Genomic DNA, 19,361 nt, shown 5'->3' with positions numbered 1-19,361 from the left:
GTTGGCCTTTATTGCAAGAGAATTTGAGTACAGCGGTAAAGAAGTCTTGCTGCAGTAGTGCCAAGCCTTGGTGAGACCACACCCCAAGTATTGTGTACAGATTTGGTCTCTACCCAAGGAAGGATATATTTGCCAGAGAGGGAAGCAGATTCACCAGACTGATTTCTGGGATGGAGGGATTGTCCTATGAGAAAAGATTGAGGAGACTAGGCCTGTATTCTCTAGAATTTAGAAGAATGAGGGACAATCTCATTGAAGCATACAAAATTCTCACAGGGCATGACAAGGTAGATGCAGGAAGGATGTTTCCCCTGGCTGGGGGCGGGGGGGGGGGGGGGGGGGGGGGGTGGGGGGGGGCGGGTTTGCTAGAAGCAGGGGACACGGTCTCAGAATAAGGGGTAGGCCATTTAGAACTGAGATGAGGAGGAATTTCCTCAAAGCATGGTGCATCTTTGGAACTCTCTACCCCAGGGGGCTGTGGAAGCTCAGTCATTGAGTGTGTTCAAGACAGATCGATAGATTTCTAGATAGTAAAAGACATCAAAGCATTTCAGGATAGAGCGAGAAAATGGCATTGAGATAGAAGATCAGGCATGATCTAATTGAATGGCACAGCAGGCTTGAGAGGCCGAATGACATACCCCAGCTCCTATTTTCTATGTTCCTATGAAGGACTGACGAGTAGAGGACATCACAGAGGGAATGATCCTTTCTGAATGCCAAAATGAGGGGGAAGGGAAGATTTGTTTGGTGGTGACATCGCAATGGAGGTGGTGAAAATGGTGAAGGATGACCTGTTGAATGCAGAGGCTTGTAGAGTAGTAGATGAGGACACCCCAATCATGCTTCTGAGGGGGGGGGGGGGAGGGAGGGAGGGAGGGGAAGGGGGTGATGACATAAGTGTGGGGAATGGGCCAGTAACAACTGAGGGCTATCAATCTCAGAGGAGGGGAATCTGCTTGAGGAAAAAGGAAGCACAGGTGTGGAAAGTGGTGTCATTAGAACAGATGCGACAGACACAGAGAAACTGGGAGAATAGAACAGAGTCCTTCCAGGACATGAGGTGAGAGGAAGTGTAATCATTGTAGCTGTGGAAATTACTGGGCTTATGGTAGACATTGATCAACAATCTATCTTCAGAAATGAAGATAGAGAATTTGAGGAAGGAAAGGGTCTAAGATTTGAATTTTGCTAACAAGTCTATTATGTACTTTGTCAAACACCTTTGTAAGTCCATATACACAACTGCACTACCCTCAATCTTCTCCAATTTTTCAAAGAACTCAATCAAGCTACTGAAACACAATTTAGCTTTAACAGTTCTGTACTGACCGTTTATTAGTCCATATTTCACCAAATGCAAATTAATTTTGTTTGTCTGTAAAATGTCCCCACCTAGATGGTAAGCTGACTGCCCTATAGTTGCCAAGTTTATCCCTATCCCCTTTTTTAAACAGGGGTGCAATATTTGCAATCTTCCAGTCTTTGTTGGGTTGGAAACACACTACTTAAGAGTTCTCTTGTACACATTTCAGGAATTCCTACCCCCTTTACATTGTTACTATCCCAGTCTATATTAGGATAATGAAGTTCTCCATTATCACTACTCTGTAGTTCTTGGATCTTTCTGCAACTTGCCACCAAATTTGAACCTCTACCTCCTTCCTACTATTTGGTGACTTACAAATTACACGCAGTATACAGTAGCACTAGAGCTCCTCTAATTTTCCATAATTCTAACTAAATAGATTCTGTTTTTGGCCCCAATCTCTTTCCAGTGCTATAATTATTTTTTCAATCAACACTGCCACCCATCCCCCACCGAGCTTATTTTTCCTCCCTATCTTCCCTACATACATTGTGCCCAAGAATATCAAGTACCAAACCCCTCCCCTTCTTTGAGCCAAGTCTCTGTTATTCGGTTATATCATAGAGCCATTGTGCTTGCAGCTCACCAATCTTAGTTACCATGCTACTTGCATTTGTACTCCCAACCCATCTTATACCACCTTGCACCTGCTCCCATCTGATCCCTCTTATTTCTGAGCTATTCTTTCCTCGAGTGTTTTTTGCCTCTCCCAGTTCACTGCATACTTTTTTCTTCTCTCTAATTTTTCATCCTGGTGACTATCCCCTGCCAAATCTTTTGAACCTTCCCCAGAGCAATAGTTAACCTTTCTTGGAGGCCAATGGTCCCAGCTCTTTTTTGATGCAACCCCTCAACCTTGAACTGGTCCCAATTCCCCAGGAATCATTAAGTAACCTTCCTGCAACTTTCTCCAGCCACACATTAACTTGTTTTATCTTGCTATTCCTAACAACTCACCAAAATGAACCACTGGGGATATTCCAGAGATTACCACCTTTGAGATCCTGTGCCTTAATTTCCTCCTGAGCTCCTGAAAACCCGACTACAGGATCTCAACTTTTCCTTCCAATATTGTTGGTTCTCACATGAACAGTGACTTCTGGCTGTTCCCCTTCCTCCTTCAAAATGTTATGTACCCTCCAAGTGTTGTCCTTCACCCTTGCAGACCTCGCAGGATTCAAATCAGCAGCTGCAGAATTGTTCATCTATCAAATTCCCTATGATCAGTAAACTTATACATTTTGCTCTGCCCACTTTGTAGCCATTTGCCCCGTGATGCCACAGATGTGCTCTAGACAGCACTTTCCAAGCCATTGTCACTCAATGGCATTCAGCACTTAAAAACGATTTGAGCAAAATACATGCTCCAGATTCCTGCACTGGCGTCCTCTTCCTACCTTTTGAGTTTGAAGAAACTGGAGGCACTTACTGCACTGGTGGTTATCCAGGATATATGAAATGTCTTGGAGTTCCCACATGGCACTGTAGTAGCAGGGCAGTTCCATTTTATTTAAAATTATATTTATTTTTGTTTCATATATGTTTTTAGATTAGCATTCCCAATTCCAATTTACTATACAATTATGTATACCAGATTTTTATTTAATGTAACTCAGATCCCTTTTATGTTGCTATCCTCTAATTAGTTCATTTTAATTTTACCCCTAAGCACCTACTTCACCTGCTCACCAAATTCCCATCAGTACTGTTTAGCAAGTCACTCTTAAACAGTTTCATCTGTGTACACAGCTCTGTATCTTAGCAAATTTCCCTTGCTGGTCTTCAATGCAAAGAGTTGTCCATGACAGAGTGTTGCAGGCTGGCACATTCCAAAGTCCCAGACTACATGCTGAGGGATGACCTAAAGCTTGCAGCAGCCGCAGCAAAGGCGCATTGGGGAAAGGCCACCATTTAATGTCTTTCAGCCATAATACACTGAAGGGCTAGAAACTGGGTAAAGCCCCTCAGAATGTATGTTTGACATGTAATCAATCTTGTAAATATTAACTAATTATAAATGTGGTGAGTAACATACTGTATTATAAGGAACTGATTTGGTTTGCACCGTATGTAATGTCAACTTTGAACAGTCATGTAATGTACTTTTATAAAATTAAGTGTATTTTTGGGGGGGGGGAAAACTGCCAGCCACAATAACTAACACCTAGTCAGAGACCCACTTACAGAGGACTGACTGTTAATTGCTGCTGATTTGCAGTTTTAGAGGAAGAAAACTGAATTAAATTTGAACACATTATCTGCACTACTTACTAGTGAATTCTCTCACGAAATTCCTATTATCATTCTGTTTAGCAAGCTACTCTGATTAGCAGTTCACTCAGCTGTGTCCACAGTTCAAATTATGAATATTATGTGGGTCATTAACTTAAAATAAATACACTATAAATTATTGAATTCTTCAGGATTCAATTATGTTTCTGTACCAGTACCACTCAAATTATTCAAAAGTAAAATACTGCAGATGCTGGAAATCTGAGATAAAAACAGGAAATGCTAGAAATACTCAGCAGGTCAGGCAGCAACTATGGGGAGAAACAGAGTTAACGTTTCAGGTCCATAATCTGTCATCAGAACTAAGGAAAGATAGAAATGTAATAGGTTTTGAGCAAGTGAAAGTGGAGGGGGGGAGGAAGAACTTTTCTTTCTCTCTGTTTTCACTTGCTTAAAACCTGTTACATTTCTGTCTTTGCTCAGTTCTAAAGAAAAGTCATTGACTTGAAATGTCAACTCTTTCTCCCCATGAATGCTGCCAGACCTTTTGAGTATTTCCACTCAACTTATTGTTGCAGTTAGAGAAAATATATAAAGCATGCTCTGAAGTGATCGATAGTGATCACTGAAGTGCAGTGAGGAACTAATGTATTTTTGCAGAGGAAATTAGCTATCCTACTGCAATGAATTATTTTATTCTGTAAAGCAGTTGTGACTAAAATGTTAATTTTTTTCATATTTAGGAAAACAACAATCTTTATTACCTACTTAAAAGTATTTTCATCGGTTTGGCTCTGTAGCCAGAATTCAAGATGCGTACATTGCAAATTTAATTGATTGCATTCAAGGGAAGTGGTCTAGGCACTGTTGAAAATCAAAGAAAGAATGAAACTCATTCAAAACATTTAACCCAATGCAAGGTTTGCATGGTTACTTTTCAGTTACTTCCTTGATACAAAGTCTGCATAACTCAAATCCCTATAGAATTAGGAACTAGAGAGTGTTTTAGCAGGTTTACATTAAATGTCAGGTTATTTTTGAGATTAACCAACGCTAATACAGTTAGACTTCAAATTATGTTTAACTCAACATTCTTAACCATTTCCCTTCTATTTTTGAACATGTTCCTGCATTCATCAACTAAGTTGCTACATTTTAAAAGCCTTCAGTGCATTCTTTTCCACAGGTCTTTTCTTTATTTATCATTATTGCCACTGAATTTCAGAGCACAGGAGGAGGTAAACCATCCTTCCTCGTCCTTCTTGACCTGTCTACAACCTTTGACACAGTTGACCACACAATCCTCCTCGAATGCTGTCCAGCTGATTGAGACTGCTCTCACCTGGTTCCATTCTTATCTATCCAGTCGCAACAAAAGTATCACTTGCAATGGTTTCTCTTCCCATTCTGTCATGCCTGGTGTTTCAGATTTGACCCTGTCCCCCTTCTATTTTCCATCTACATACGACATCATCCAAAAGCACAGCATGTTTTCACATGTATGTTGATAATGCCCAACTGCACCACCTCTCTCGATTCCTCCAGTCTCCAAATGATCAAACTGCTTAACAAATAATTGTACTGAATGAACAGAAATTTCCTTCAATCGTGGAAAGACTGAAGTCATTGTCTCCAGACCCTGCTACAAACATCATTCCCCCAGCCACCAAGTCTATCCATCACCCTGCAACTGTCTGAAGCTGAAACAAATTATTTGCAATCATAGTTGCTAATCAACCAGAAGCTAGGCTTCCAACCACAAATCTGCACCATCACTAAGACTGCCTATTTCCACCTCTAACATTACCCAATTCCATCCCCACCTCAGCTCCTTGATGCTGAAACCCTCATTCATACTTTTGTTACCTCCAGACCGGACTCTTTCAATGCAGTGTTGGTTAGACTCCCATATTTTACTGCCTGTAAATTTGAGGTGGTTCAAAACTGCTGCTCATGTCCTTACTCACACCAAGTCCCATTCATCTATTACCCCTGTGCTTACTGATCTACACTCATGGTCAAGTGATGCTTTGATTATAAATTGTCATCCTATTTTCAAATCCCACCTTGGTTTCACCCCACCCATCTCTGTAATCTGCTCCAGCTCCACAACCCTCCAAGATATCTACACATCTAATTTTGGCCTCTGAAGCATCCCTGATTTTAATCGCTCTGCCTCTGGTGACTGTGCGTTCTGCTATCTGGGCCCTAAGCTCTGTAATTCCTCCCTACATTTTTCTAGCTCACTACCTCACTTTCCTCTTTAAGAGGTAAAGATAGTTTAAAGCCTACCTCTTTAGTCAAGGTTTTGATCTTCTGACCTGTTGGCCTGAATCTTCTGGTGTTGGGATTGGCAAATGACAACTTAAGATGTTGATACGCCTCGGAACCCTGAGGAAGTCCCAACACACACACATTACGTGGGAAGTTTAAACTTCTACTAAAGGCAAAATACCGTGGATGCTGGAAATCTGAAGCAAAAACAAAAAATGCTGAAAAAACTCAGCAGGTCTGACAGCATCGGTGGAAAGACAGAATTAACGTTTTGAGTCCGTATGACTCTAAAGAAGAATCATACGGACTCGAAATGTTAACTCTGTCTTTCTCTCCACAGATGCTGTCAGACCTGCTGAGTTTTTCCAGCATTTTTTGTTTTAAACTTCTGCTTGCTGGTTTTACCCTGCTCAAACTAATCTGCAATTCCCTCCAAAAGTGGGATTACATGGCCAGAATCTTGGAGACTTGGGCTGTTTGCCCTATCCTTATCCTGGTTTTTACACAAATTTATTTAAGAGCATCTCCTAGCAGTTGCAAAGCCTGGGAGGCAGTGAACATTGTCAGGGGGTTGAGGCTGTGCAGTTTTGGAGGTTGACAGGTCTAATTAAAATCAATGTAAGCAAATGAAGATAGACTTTAAGGGGGTGTGCCTTCAGCTCATGACAGCAAACGGGACATGACTTCGCTTTACTTACACTTCAGCACTAGGCCTCCCCACTCTGTTCGTCGATAGATCTAAGCTGGAATCAGGACCAGAAAGTCCAAAGGCTCCAGCATAAAATGCTAAGTGGGCAGTTTAAATAACAGTCAGCGGCCGGCATACCCCCTCCACTGCTGACCAGAAGTTCTGAGCCAATATGTTATCTGACTCAGTGTCGCATTTGTATTTATAATACTCTTGTGAAGCACCTTCGGATGTTTCATTGCGTTAAAGATACCCTATAAATATAAGTTGTTGTTGATGGGATAGGGTCACTCATCCAATGACACAAAGTTAGAAAGCATTGCAAGCAGTGTAGATAGAAGCATAAAATTACAAAGAGCTATTAATCATTAAGTAAATGAGCAAAACTGGAAAATGAATTTTAACGTAGGCAAATGTAAGATCAGCCTGGGAATCAAGGCAGCTAGATCAGGTTTCTTTCTAAATGGGGGAAGGCTAGAAACAGTGGAGGTCCAAAGACACTTGGGGCAGAATTTTCTGCTTGACGTGCGGGGGACAAGCCCCACACGTCAGCGCATAAAATGATTCGCAGTGACGTCGGGCGAGCATCCCGACATCACTGCGCGCCATCGCGATATTTTACTGAGCAGGCACGCGATGAAGTTCGACACACGCCCGCCATTAATTAACAAGCTAGTTAAGACCTTTAAATTGGCAAATCAACACCAATTTTCAGGCGCCTGTGCGGTCTTCGGGTCGGTGCACAGGCGTAACGGGCAGGCGGGTAAGAGACTTTTTAATCAAACTCATCCAGGGGCGGGATAAGAGGGCTCCGTGGGGTTGTCAATCTAGTCTGAGTATTTATTGCAGAAAGATTTTTAAACTTGTCTGTGATCTGTAGCAGTTCAGAATGAATTTCAGCAGCTTTCTGTGTACTTTGAACCTTCAGGTCAGCACTCTTCAGTCAGGAATCTTTATCGGGCCTGCAGCTTTCCGGAGGCCTCCCTTTAGCCTGAGTATGAGTTCTGACATGTCCACTGGAGGCAGCTCCTCTGAGGAGCAAGGGAGAGCTAGAATAAGGAGGAGGCCAGGAGCGGACAATCAGCCTCCAGGGGAGCCATCTTTGGGAGGCCAGGTGCAGGCACAAGGGGCGCTGGGCCGAGAGGTAGTCCAAGGTGGAAGGGGCCGCAGAAGATGCCACTATCCTGCTGCCAGGGTATACAGGCGGCGAAGCAGCTACCTCAATATGGCTGAGGTGCAGTGCTGAAGGAGGCTCCGACTGTCAAGGGAGACAGTCAACTACATCTGTCAGATGATTGGCCCTGAGATCTCTCCTAACTGTGTGGGTGGACACCCCATGACAGCGGCTCTGAAGCTCACAGTTGCCATCAACTTCTATGCCTCTGGCTCCTTTCAGGGCTCGGTGGGTGATTTTTGTGCTATCTCCCAATCAGCTGTCTACACGTGTCAAGCAGGTCACATACACTCTGTTCAGGCATGCATTGACCTTCTGCTGGGACAAGGCAAGCCAGACACAGCGAGTCAGAGGCTTCGTGGCCATTGCTGGCTTCCCCCGCGTCCAGGGTACAATAGACTGCACACATGTGGCCATCAAGGCGCCAGCAGGCGAACCCGGTGCCTTCATCAACAGGAAGGGATTCCACTCCATAAATGTGCAGATAGTGTGTGATCACAGGATGCTGATTATACAAGTGTGTGGAAGGTACCCAGGCAGCTCCCACGACACCTACATCCTCAGACATTCTCAGGTGCCAGGGCTCTTCAGTGCTCTTGCTCGGCTTAATGGATGGCTGCTGGGTGACAAGGGACATCCTGTCAGAAGGTGGCTCATGACGTCTCTCCGCCATCCATTATCAGAAGCTGAGCAGCACTACAAAGGAGCCACGGCTCCACAAAGGCTGTGGTGGAGAGAGCCATCAGTCTTCTCAAGATGCGCTTCCAATGCCTGGACCGCTCAGGGGGTGCACTCCAGTACCCGGGAGACTTTAATCATGTGGACCTTTAGCTAGCTCCACACAACTGGATCAGCAGGACCAGCCTTGCTTGGCGCTTCCATACTCGGAATTTAAGTGCTAAATCTGACAGGTCATCAGTTACAACGAAGGGCTTTGGACGTAATCTTCAATGTCCACTCAAACACTCATGACATGTATGTAAATCATACAAGTGCAGAACAAAGGAGCCATCCTCAGCCATGGTAACACATCAGGTTTTAATTTTCACCATCAGAAGGTCACACAAAGTCAAAACAAAACGTTTTTCAAGCATAAACAAATAATAAGTCCCTAATCTCAGGCCAACACAAAAGCACCAGTGAGAAACCCTTAGGCAGTGGTGTGCCTATAGTGCCTTATGCTTACGTTTATGGGTGCTACGTCTTGGTGCCACCCCATTGCTTGGAGTGGCATCTGAGACAGCCTGCTGACTCTGCTATCCTGTTGGTCTCAATGACCTTGGCCAGTGGAGCCTGTGCTGGCCCCGTCTAGGAGAGATCTGCCTGGTCCACAGCTGGCATCTTCCCAGTCGTCGCAGCTTCACCCGATGAAGTGGTCACTGGGAGAGGGGCGGTGCAGCTGTTGCCCTCATCCAGCGCGCCCTGAGAGGAGCCCGCAGATACGACAGGCAGCTGCTCCACTGATGTGAGTCGCCCCGGACCTCCCTGCTCACCGTCGATCGATGGGCAATGAACTGGGAAGCTTGAAGCCCACACCATCTCCCACATTGGCAACGACTAGCTGTGGCCACTGGTGCTGTGAGGATTTGCGGGTCCAAGTGTAACCCCAGGAGAACCTGCTTTTTCTCCTGGAGGCCCCTCTCCACGAGAGTCGCCATTCTCTCCATGGAGGAAGCATGACGCTCCGCCATGAGGCTCAATGCATCAGTGATGTTCCGTGTGGACTCCTCCATCATGGACACCAAGTGAAGCATAGTCTCATGCAACACTCCCAAATGCTCCCACACACGCAGCCGCATTTCCTGCAGCTGCTGCATTGCAGACAACTCTAGAGGCACATCATTACATACCGACTGAGCATGTGCCTGGTTCCCTGCAGTCTTCCGACTACTGGTGCCATCAGCATCCTCTGTCTCTGCCAGCTCCTCCAGCGATTGTAAAGTGCCCTCTCCTCTGTGCCCCGGGACACTAGCTGATGTCACAATGCCCACCAAGGTGCTAGTATCTGCGCTGGTGCCTGCCTCGCAGAAATAGTGTGACGCAGGTGACAGCTGAGGGCCCTCAGGTGTGAGAGGGGGCATCTGGAATTCCTCCTGGCAGACAGGCTCTGATGATGTTGAAATTAACAACAAGGACAGTGGATCAGTTATCGTGCACACAGTGACACACTTCATCCCTTTCCCCCTGGCTCATTATACGCTCAACCTTCCAGAACCTATGGACACGAATATAGTCAGGAGGATACCCTTACATTACAGACGGATACAGACGGGCTGGTCAGATGGCCTAAGGAATGCCAAATGGAATGTTATGTGGATAAGTGGTGCACTTGGGCAGGAGAAACAAGGTAAGGGAATACATGAGGAATGGTATAACCGTGGAAACTAAGGAGGATCAGAGGAACCTTGCTGGGCATGTCGACAGGCCCGTTAAGGTAGTGGGACAGGTACATATGGCGTTTGAAAAGGTAAATGCCATACTTGCCTTCATTAGCCGAGGAATAGAATATAGGAACAGGGAGGTCATATTGCAAGTGCAGAAAACGTTGCCTAGGCCACAGCTATAGTTCTGCATGCAGTTGTGATATGCGTTTCAAGGAAGGGATGTGATTGGAGTGGAGAGAGTCCAGAGGTCGTTAACCAGGATGTTGGGTGGGCTGGAGAGTTTGACTTATGAGGAGACATAGCATAGACTGGGGTTATTTCCCCAGGAGCAAAGGAGATTGAGGGGTGACATTATTGAGGTTTCAACAATTATGAAGGGCGTAGATAGGGTCGACAGAAAATAACTTTTCCCCTTGGTGGAGAGATGAGTAACCAGGTAGAATTGATTTAAGTTAAGGGGCATGAGGTTGACAGGTGATATGAGGAACAGCTTGTGCATACAGAGTGTGTTGGGAATGTGGGATGCACTACCTGAACGGGTGGTGGACGCAGAAACCCTCCTAACTTGTAATAAGTATTTGGATGTGCTGTAGCGATGCCATGGCATTCAAGGCCATGAGGATAGTGGTGGGAAATGGGATAAGGCGACTTTGGAAGGTGCTTGACACGGGCATCTTCAAAGGGCCAAGGGACATTTGTCTATGATCCACACCTCTGACTCCATCAGTCTGTGAATGAGCAATGTTGCTACAATTACAATAATCATCAATGCTATGGATGGTGGGAGGACAGAGTAGATGTCACTGTCGACCTCAAATACCTGGCCGTTCCACCCCAGCCTCACCGACACCAGTGGACTTGGGCACATGGTGCCTCTCAAGCTCCAGGGCCTCCTGCTCGAAATGGCCTAAAATGATCAGCTGGGTCTGGCCACCTCCAGTCCGTGAACACTCACAAACATTGTGAGCATTCTTCTCCTGAAAAACAGTGAAGACCATTCATTGCAGCTAATCGCACATGGACTCTGCACGCGCACCCCAACCACAGTGACCCATATCAGGCCTCCAGTGCCTCCTCTCCCCGCTACTGCTGATCAGTCACACAAAGATAGTACACCTGCTCCCAACCCCCCACCCCCCCACCACCAAGGCCACCTCGGGCACATGCTGCATCCATCACTTTAGGAAACACATGGTCTTAGCTCCCATAGCAAGGAGGCGCAACTATGTGCAGCGTCGAGGGCAGCAGATGGCTCTTGGCCACGAGACATTGAGGCTCCCATTCCACAATCTCATCACCATGAATTGGACATGTATTGGAGTTCTGAGTATGCGCCTAGCTGCATCTCCTGCAGGTTGCCCCCAGACTAGTCATGTGCAGGGGAGAACTCATCTTCTCATGAATCACTAAGGCTGATATAAGCATGGGCACTATCTGCTTGCCCCACCCAGTGTATGAGAAATGCCTATGATTCAATGTAGTCATGACAGTAACACTTGGGGAGGCAGGAAGGGTGGGGTGGGGGGGTCCTCAAAGACTAAGGCTACCTGCTGGGTTAAATGCCCAATGCCAACATGGTACTCACCCTGCCAGAGCGTAACAAAGGGTTGAAGCGCTTACGGCACTGGATCCAGATGCGCCGCACAACGTCACGGGAGCTCACCACATCCGCCACCTCCTCCCAGGCACATTTGGTCATGTGGGGGGGCCTCCTCCTCCCATCCTGGGGGAACCAACACCTCCCACTGTGCTGCCATCTCCTCGAGGAGGGCAGCAAGACAGTCATCAGAAAAGCAAGGGGCACATTAGCCCCCCGCTGGCCTACCCTGCAGCCTGCCCTGCTTCTGTGGCAGACCCTGCAGCCTGCCCTGCTCGTCTCCCCTTCCCTCCAGCATGCCCTGCTCAGCAGACACTCTGCGGTGTGACCTGGATGTGGCCATTGTGAGCAACCTGCAGGAGGCTGCCAGCCCTTCCTTTAAACAGACTGCCGGGTCACCATTGGACTCAGCGGTCTGTGCATGCCCGCTGCAGCCTGCACACTCTTGCTATTCACAGGAGTCGGAAATGTGCTGGGCAGGCCTTAATTGACCTGCCCGTGCAAAATGGCGGTGCAGCCCCGATGGCACTTGTCGTTGACGTTAAAGAAAGCTACCTGCAAAGATTTAACAGGCTCTGTGGTGCCTATTTTCCCTATTATGACATCAATTTCATTCAGGAACCATCTATAGGGAATCTTTGACAGGAACATTGAAATCAACAAGCAGACTGAACATCCAATCAGATTGAAAGATTCTTCAACTGCAAACTAGGAAGTTAAAAAGTACTGATTAATATAAATCATTTTACAGAGAGTGAAATAAAAATTAGGACGTACACATGAGATCAAGATGCAAGATGAAATATTAAACTTTAAAAAATATTTTTTCTTTTAAAAATCTAAGGAATTATCATGGAGTGGAAGGAATAACACTCCAGACTTCTAATCATTAATTTGTATGCCATTATAAAATCAGTAACACCTCATTCAACAAGATTTAATATTTTCAATGGTTTTTACAGCGAGGATAGTGTACAAAAAGTTCAAGTTCATGCCAAGTCACTAATTCTGAGCTGACTGTATCTGCAAAGACTGCAACAGCACAGTGGGACATCAGTGACAGCAACTTCTGTGTTTCCATGTTCAATTGCGCAAGTGCAAAAGCCAAAAATTGCTGTTAGTTTTACTAGTAATGATAACAAATGCTGTTTCTCTCCCATTACAAATGCAAATTCCAGTATTAATGCAACTGAAATTGGGTTTTATCACAAAAAATAATCTTTATTAATCAGTGCCTAGTCCACTACCTATAGGTAAACAGATTTTGAAATAAAACCATTTCTTAGTTTCATTGGTGTACAATAGTCAGTTTCACAGAAATTACAAAGTTTTAAAAGATGCCTATTAGTGTCCTTGTGCCTAAAAAACCCTTAATTTTAAATGCTTGCTCAAAAGCCCACAAACAGGCACAATTAGCGGAAAGGTAAAAGCAAAATACTGCGGATGCTGGAAATCTAGGATAAAAACAAAAACAAAAATACCTGGAAAAACTCAGCAGGTCTGACAATATCTGTGGAGAAGGACACAGTTGATGTTTCGAGTCTAGATGACCCTTCATCAGAACTAAGACATATAGAAATGAGATGAAATATAAGTTGGAAGAAGGGGGTCAGACAGGAGAGGTCGCTAGGGGGCCAGTGATAGGTGGAGGCCAAGAAGAGATTGCCAAATATGTCATAGACAAAAGGACAAAGGAGTGTTGACGGTGGTGGTATTATCTAAAAGATGTGCACAAGCTAGTGGCAGATGGCCCTAGTGCGGGTGGGGTGGGGGGAAGGGATCGAAATAGGCTAAAAGGTGGAGATGAAACAATAGATCGAAATAAATTTAAAAATAGGAGGGAAAAGAAAAAAGTGTGTAAAAAAAATAATTATAATAAAAAAAATTATAAATTATTGGGAAAAGGGGGTGGGGATGGAGGAGAAAGTTCATGATCTGAAATTGTTAAACTCAATATTAAGTCCGGAAAGCTGCAAAGTGCCTAGTCAGAAGATGAGGTGCTGTTCCTCCAGTTTGCGTTGAGCTTCACTGGAACATTGCAGCAGGCCACAGACAGACATGTGGGCACAAGAGCAGGGTGGAGTGTTGAAATGGCAAGCGACAGGGAGGTCTGGGTCATGCTTGCAGACTGAAGGCGTTTCACAAAGCGGTCACCCAGTCTGCATTTGGTCTCTCCAATGTAGAGGAGACCACATTGGAAGCAGCAAATACAGTAGACTAAATTAAGGGAAGTGCAAGTGAAGTGCTGCTTCACTTGAAAGGAGTGTTTGGGCCCTTGGATGGTGAGGACTGGGGAAGTAAAGGGGTAGGTGTTTCACCTTCTGCGGTTATATGGGAAGGTGGCGTGGGAGGGGGTTGAAGTGTAGGGGGTGACGGAGGAGTGGACCAGGGTGCCCTGGAGGGAACGATCCCTGCGGAAAGCCACCGGGGGGGGTGAAGGGAAGATGTGTTTGGTAGTGGCATCATGCTGGAGTTGGCGGAAACGGCGGAGGATGATCCTTTGAACGCGGAGGCTGGTAGGGTGATAAGTGAGGACAAGGGGGACCCTATCATGGCTCTGGGAGGGAGAGCAAGGTGTGAGGGCGGATGTGCGGGAGATGGGCCAGACACATTTGAGGGCCCTGTCAACCACCGTGGGTGGAAAACCTTGGTTAAGGAAGAAGGAGGACATGTCAGAGAAACTGTTTTTGAAAGTGGCATCATCAGAACAGATGCGACGGAGGCAAAAGAACTGAGAGAATGGGATGCAGTCCTTACATGAAGCTGGGTGTGAGGAGCTGTAGTCAAGGTAGCTGTGGGAGTCAGTAGGCTTGTAATGAATATTGGTGGACAGTCTATTACCAGAAATTGAGACAATTAGCGGAAATTTGACACGGTGATTAATTCAATTTAGGGGATAGCCAGTTTTCCAGTTTCCAGTGAGATGCTTTTTAAACTTGTGTAAAAGATCATAAAAGCTAAATTTGTCCTGGGCATTGTCTGTTTGAAATTCCTCAATCATTTGCACTGGTGCAACCCATTTTGGGCAAAATAGCACCAGAAACTGCAACCTAGCAGAAACTTAATCGCAATATAGTTGGCAAAACATTCATTTTAACATTTCAAACGTATTGAAGTGGAAATCCTGCATTTCCAATATACATACCAAAGAAGAAAGACTGAGAAAATCTTTCATATCTATTAGAAAACAAATAGCTATTTTCAATTAGGTAGCTAGTTGAAGGGCAAACAGCAAGCCCTATTTATATTTTAAGCATGATGTTCTGGTTATGAAATAGATTAAGGAGGCAAACTAACACATTTGCCCAAAAATAGCTCCTACTACATGCAATATATTTACTTTGAAGACAAATTAAAGTCAAGTATCTAGATGCTCCAGCACAATAATATATGTTCTTGGGATTTCTAAGCTACATCATTCAATAAGTAATTGTTGGGAGAACAAAAATGTGGAACAAAAGATGGACACCATTAATCATGATCAATTCAGTTTATCCATTTAATCATCTCAAATGTTGTGCATGTTTATATAAAGGAATCTGGTACTTTTATAATATTCATTTCTATGATCATTCTTATTGTTTTCTGCATTTCTGGGATCATAAAGCATTCTGGATACCCTCAGGTGCCATAGTTAATTTAAATATTGGAAAGAAAAGTGAAAAAAAATATTGGGAAAAAAAATGTAGGACCATAAGACTTAGGAGCAGAAGTAGGCCATTTGGTCCATCAAGACTGTTCTGACATTCAATGAGATCATGGCTGATCTGATAATCCTTAACTCCATTTTCCTGCCTTTTCCCCATGACACTTGATTTCCTTACTGATTAAAAATCTGTTTATCTCTGCCTTGAATATACTTAACAACCCAGCTTCTACAGCCCTCCGCGGTAAATAATTCCACAGGTTAACTACCCTCATCTCTGTTTTAAACGGGCAACCCCTTACTCTGAGATTATGCCCTCTGGTCCTAGACTCTCCCACAAGGGGAAACAACCTCTCAGCAGCTTCCCTGTCAAGGCCCCTAAGAATCTTATATGTTTCAATAAGGTTTTTTTAAAAAAAAAGGAGCATTATATTATGTAGCATACAATATATTTTCTTTCATTTATTTTAGAAAAGTCCAATGGAAATTTGTCTAATAGAAATGACACCTGAACTGTAAGAAACAGCATCTAGAATCAAAAAACTTAATATACATTATTCAGCTTGAGTAGACATTTATAAATACAAAAAAGGTATATATGTTAGTATCAAAAGTATTGATTAAACCAGAATATTACTCCAAAAGTAAGCTAAAAGACAAATTTAAATTATCAATTAATTAATGTTAAAACAGATGTCAGGAACAGTTTCTTTATTCAAAGAATGATGAATGCTTGGATCATGCACAGTCCTCTGTAAATATGCCCCAATGGCATCACCAGGGTCTGATCTGCCAATTTAACGTGAGGCCTGAGTGGGAGAAGCTGTGGCTTCACCACTGGAGGAAACCTGCTGGGAACAGCAGCCAGAGCTACAAGAGCAAAGTAGTTTTTTTTTTTAATTTCCTTGCAGGGGTACTCCTCTGGGTCTCACAGGAAAGTTTTGGACTTTCCTTGTTCAAGGTTTCCCTTCCAACAGCACTATCTGTTAGGGGGGAATTAAATATATATATTAAGAAAAGAGAACACAGTAAGAATTTGCTGAACATACTTAAAATCTCCAGGCAGCCATTGATGCTAAACACATTAACAGTTGAGGATAAGCAGATGGACATTGCATGCAAAGAGGCTTCGAGTTTTTGTGTGATTTACACAGAAGTCAAGAGATGAGCTAATGTCCAGTAATAGGCAGGACAATTCAAGTGGTGCAATGATGTGGTAAAGTCTTGAGAGCTAGACTGCAGATAAAACATGGCAAGAAGTTAGATTAAGTGTACCCTCTCAGATAGGGAAGGGGCAGATAGTTTTAGCTTAGATATGGAAAGACATACAATGGACAAAGAGGCGGCTTTGATGAAACACAAACAGTCTTGAGCTGTGAGAACTTTGGATAATATAATTATGTATACATCCGTTAGAATAACTGGTTAGCAAAATCACATGTTTATGTACTCAACAGGATAGTGTTAGCATGGGACCGGTGTGTCGGTTACCGATTGGATGTATTCAAATGTACTCAAATGTATTATGATAAGAAAAAGTACAAAAGTAATGAAATGTAATCAGTCTGGGAGCTGGGTCTTCATTCTGAGGAATGATAGTGGCTCCCTTGCATATGCTTGAACAAAACTGGTTAAAGGAAGCCTGAGTCTCTGTGGTCGCTGTGTGATTGGGGATTGTAACTTCTCCTCTTCAACTGGCCTATGTGGTAGTTGCAGGATTGGAGGGAATACCTTCTTCAGGGCCTCACAGGGAAGTTTTGGGCTTTCCTTATTCAAGGTTTCCCTTCCAACAGCACTATCTTTGTACTGAGAACCATACACAATTCCTTTGCTGCCCAATTTTAACAGCTAGATTTCCAACTTACTAGGTATTTTAGTCTAGAATATTGGCAGACTGCATGCTAATGAAACACTGCTATTAAAGTCAGCCATACCTGCCTGTTGCCACTCCCAAATGAACACATTCCTTGCTGTCACTTCCTATTCTGGAATTACAATCAAGCCTATTATGTGATTTCAATATTGTACATGTTTTGAGCTGTGAAAAATCTTCCAATTATCAAAATGCTTTGCCTAAAATTTCCCTGCCAAAGATAATTTTGGGATGTTTCACAGTTCTAGTATTATCAAAGTGGTCCTTGGAACCTCAGCATAGATCATCTGTCATGTGTGTGCTGGCATCTTAGAAAGCAAACAAAACCCATTTGCCCATATTTCTTCCCATAGATCAGTACATTCCTCTACTACTAATATTCATGCACTTCTGTTTAAAAGATGCAATCGTCTCTGCCATAATGCAAATCATTCCATGGTCCAACAATTCTGCATAAAATAAACTCCTGCTAAATGCTCTCTTCACTCTCAACTGAGAGTTTTAAACTGATCAACCTATATAGCACCAACTCCTGAAGCCAAAAAACAGTTTTAGTATAGTGGATAGGGAAAAGCTTCATAATATTAAAAACCTATTAAATTTCCAACTGATGAGCCCAGATTCAAAGCTTTATGGTGTTCCATTAGATGCATTATATAGCATTACACTTTCCAGATTATCAATGTGTGTCCATATTGACCCTTTTACTTATTCAAGATAACCAGAAGTTATACCTTGGGTGCATGTTCCAAGTATTGCTTCCCTGCAGACATCTGAGTCAAGAGACGGAACTTATTATCTTGGAGCACATAAATACCCTGCAAAGTTAATGTGAAAGCATTAACAAGGTAATAACACATTAAAAGGATAATATTATGTCAAATGATATGTATATTTCAATCTAAACTTTATCATAAAACTCCAGTACATAACATTAAACTAGGCGGACTCTCCAGCACAGTTCTCGGGGTGTTGTGTTATGATCCCAACTAATGTTATCGCTGGACAAGTCAGATCCCAGAATGGAACCTGGCTTGACAGACCATAATTTTTCTTATTATTTTTTAAAACCATGGAGGGTACTTACTGAAACAGATTCACAGGAGTCTGCTGTTGACTTTTTAACAGAAAGATAAAACATCAATTAAACAAGAAACATTGAATATATTACACGAGACAACAACAAGGTTGGAAAGATTTCAACACAGACACCAAGGGAAAAATGATTCAAACTCATGCTATCCCTTTTATCCCAGAACTACCCTTACAAACTGAACACTCCAGTGAAGAGGTACCACTATTTCCACACCAAGGTTAGAGCTGGTTCAGTTGTAAGGGGGTTCTTTTCCAGCAGACTTCTTAACATTCACTAGAAGTCCTTCCACAATTGGTATCTCCCTCGAGATATCCAGAAAACTTACTCTAAATTCACTATTACTTTAACTTTAGAGCCATACATGAGTTCCTCAACAGTCCGGCATCAATTCCAGCTAGAGAGAGTCTTAGACCTTTTCTGTCCTCACTCTGTGGAATACTCATACCAGGTGAAACTAAAAACTGCTTTTCTGGTCTCTCCCTGCATCTCTGCGGATCTCTCTCTGATCCCTTGTTGCTAGGCAACAAGTTTTTCTCTACTTTTTATTTAAAAATTTCCCTCAACTACTAATCCTTTGGTAACCCATCACTTCACTTCAAGTGTTATAAAACCTCACTAAAAATGCATGTAAACAAACAGGTCCCCGGACTTGCCAGCTCCATACCACAAAAACTCCAAACAGAGACAAAATCCAGGCTTCACCCTTCTAACAGACAAATAAAAAAATAAATAAAACTCAAAGCTATATCTTGTTCCTAACATCCACAAATATAAATATATCTTGTTTTATCTCTAGTTTTTAACAACTGCATAACCAGAAAGTGCCATCCTTTGAGAAATTGAACAGAGGTCATCTTTCTATAATTCAGGGAGATACAACAAATTCCACTGGCAATATTCAAAAAAGAGCAGGGAATTCTGTGTCCAAGCCCACATTTCTTCCTTCATCCACCAAAAACAAAACTAATTGGTCAGTCACCTCACTGTGTTGTCACTCTGCTCAGTGCATTTACTGTTTGTGGTCTAGT

The 19,361-nt window shown here is 43.4% G+C and overlaps 1 protein-coding gene across 2 annotated transcripts in view; it reads right to left on the bottom strand.

Annotated features, from left to right (window-relative positions):
- Positions 1-19,361, bottom strand: part of trappc6b (trafficking protein particle complex subunit 6B) — a 116,079-nt gene that overhangs the window by 11,173 nt on the left and 85,545 nt on the right. The window contains exons 4-5 of one of the 2 annotated variants that reach the window (XM_041215102.1): positions 17,972-18,055; positions 5,894-5,992 (exon numbers count right to left, since the gene is read on the bottom strand). In XM_041215102.1, coding sequence (XP_041071036.1) covers positions 5,894-5,992; positions 17,972-18,055 — 183 coding nt within the window. The remainder of the gene's footprint in view (positions 1-5,893; positions 5,993-17,971; positions 18,056-19,361) is intronic. The other variant, XM_041215103.1, reaches the window with a different exon arrangement.

This window comes from Carcharodon carcharias, chromosome 20, assembly GCF_017639515.1.
Source record: "Carcharodon carcharias isolate sCarCar2 chromosome 20, sCarCar2.pri, whole genome shotgun sequence".
NCBI lineage: Eukaryota > Metazoa > Chordata > Chondrichthyes > Lamniformes > Lamnidae > Carcharodon > Carcharodon carcharias.
This window is presented reverse-complemented; position numbering and strand designations above follow the sequence as displayed.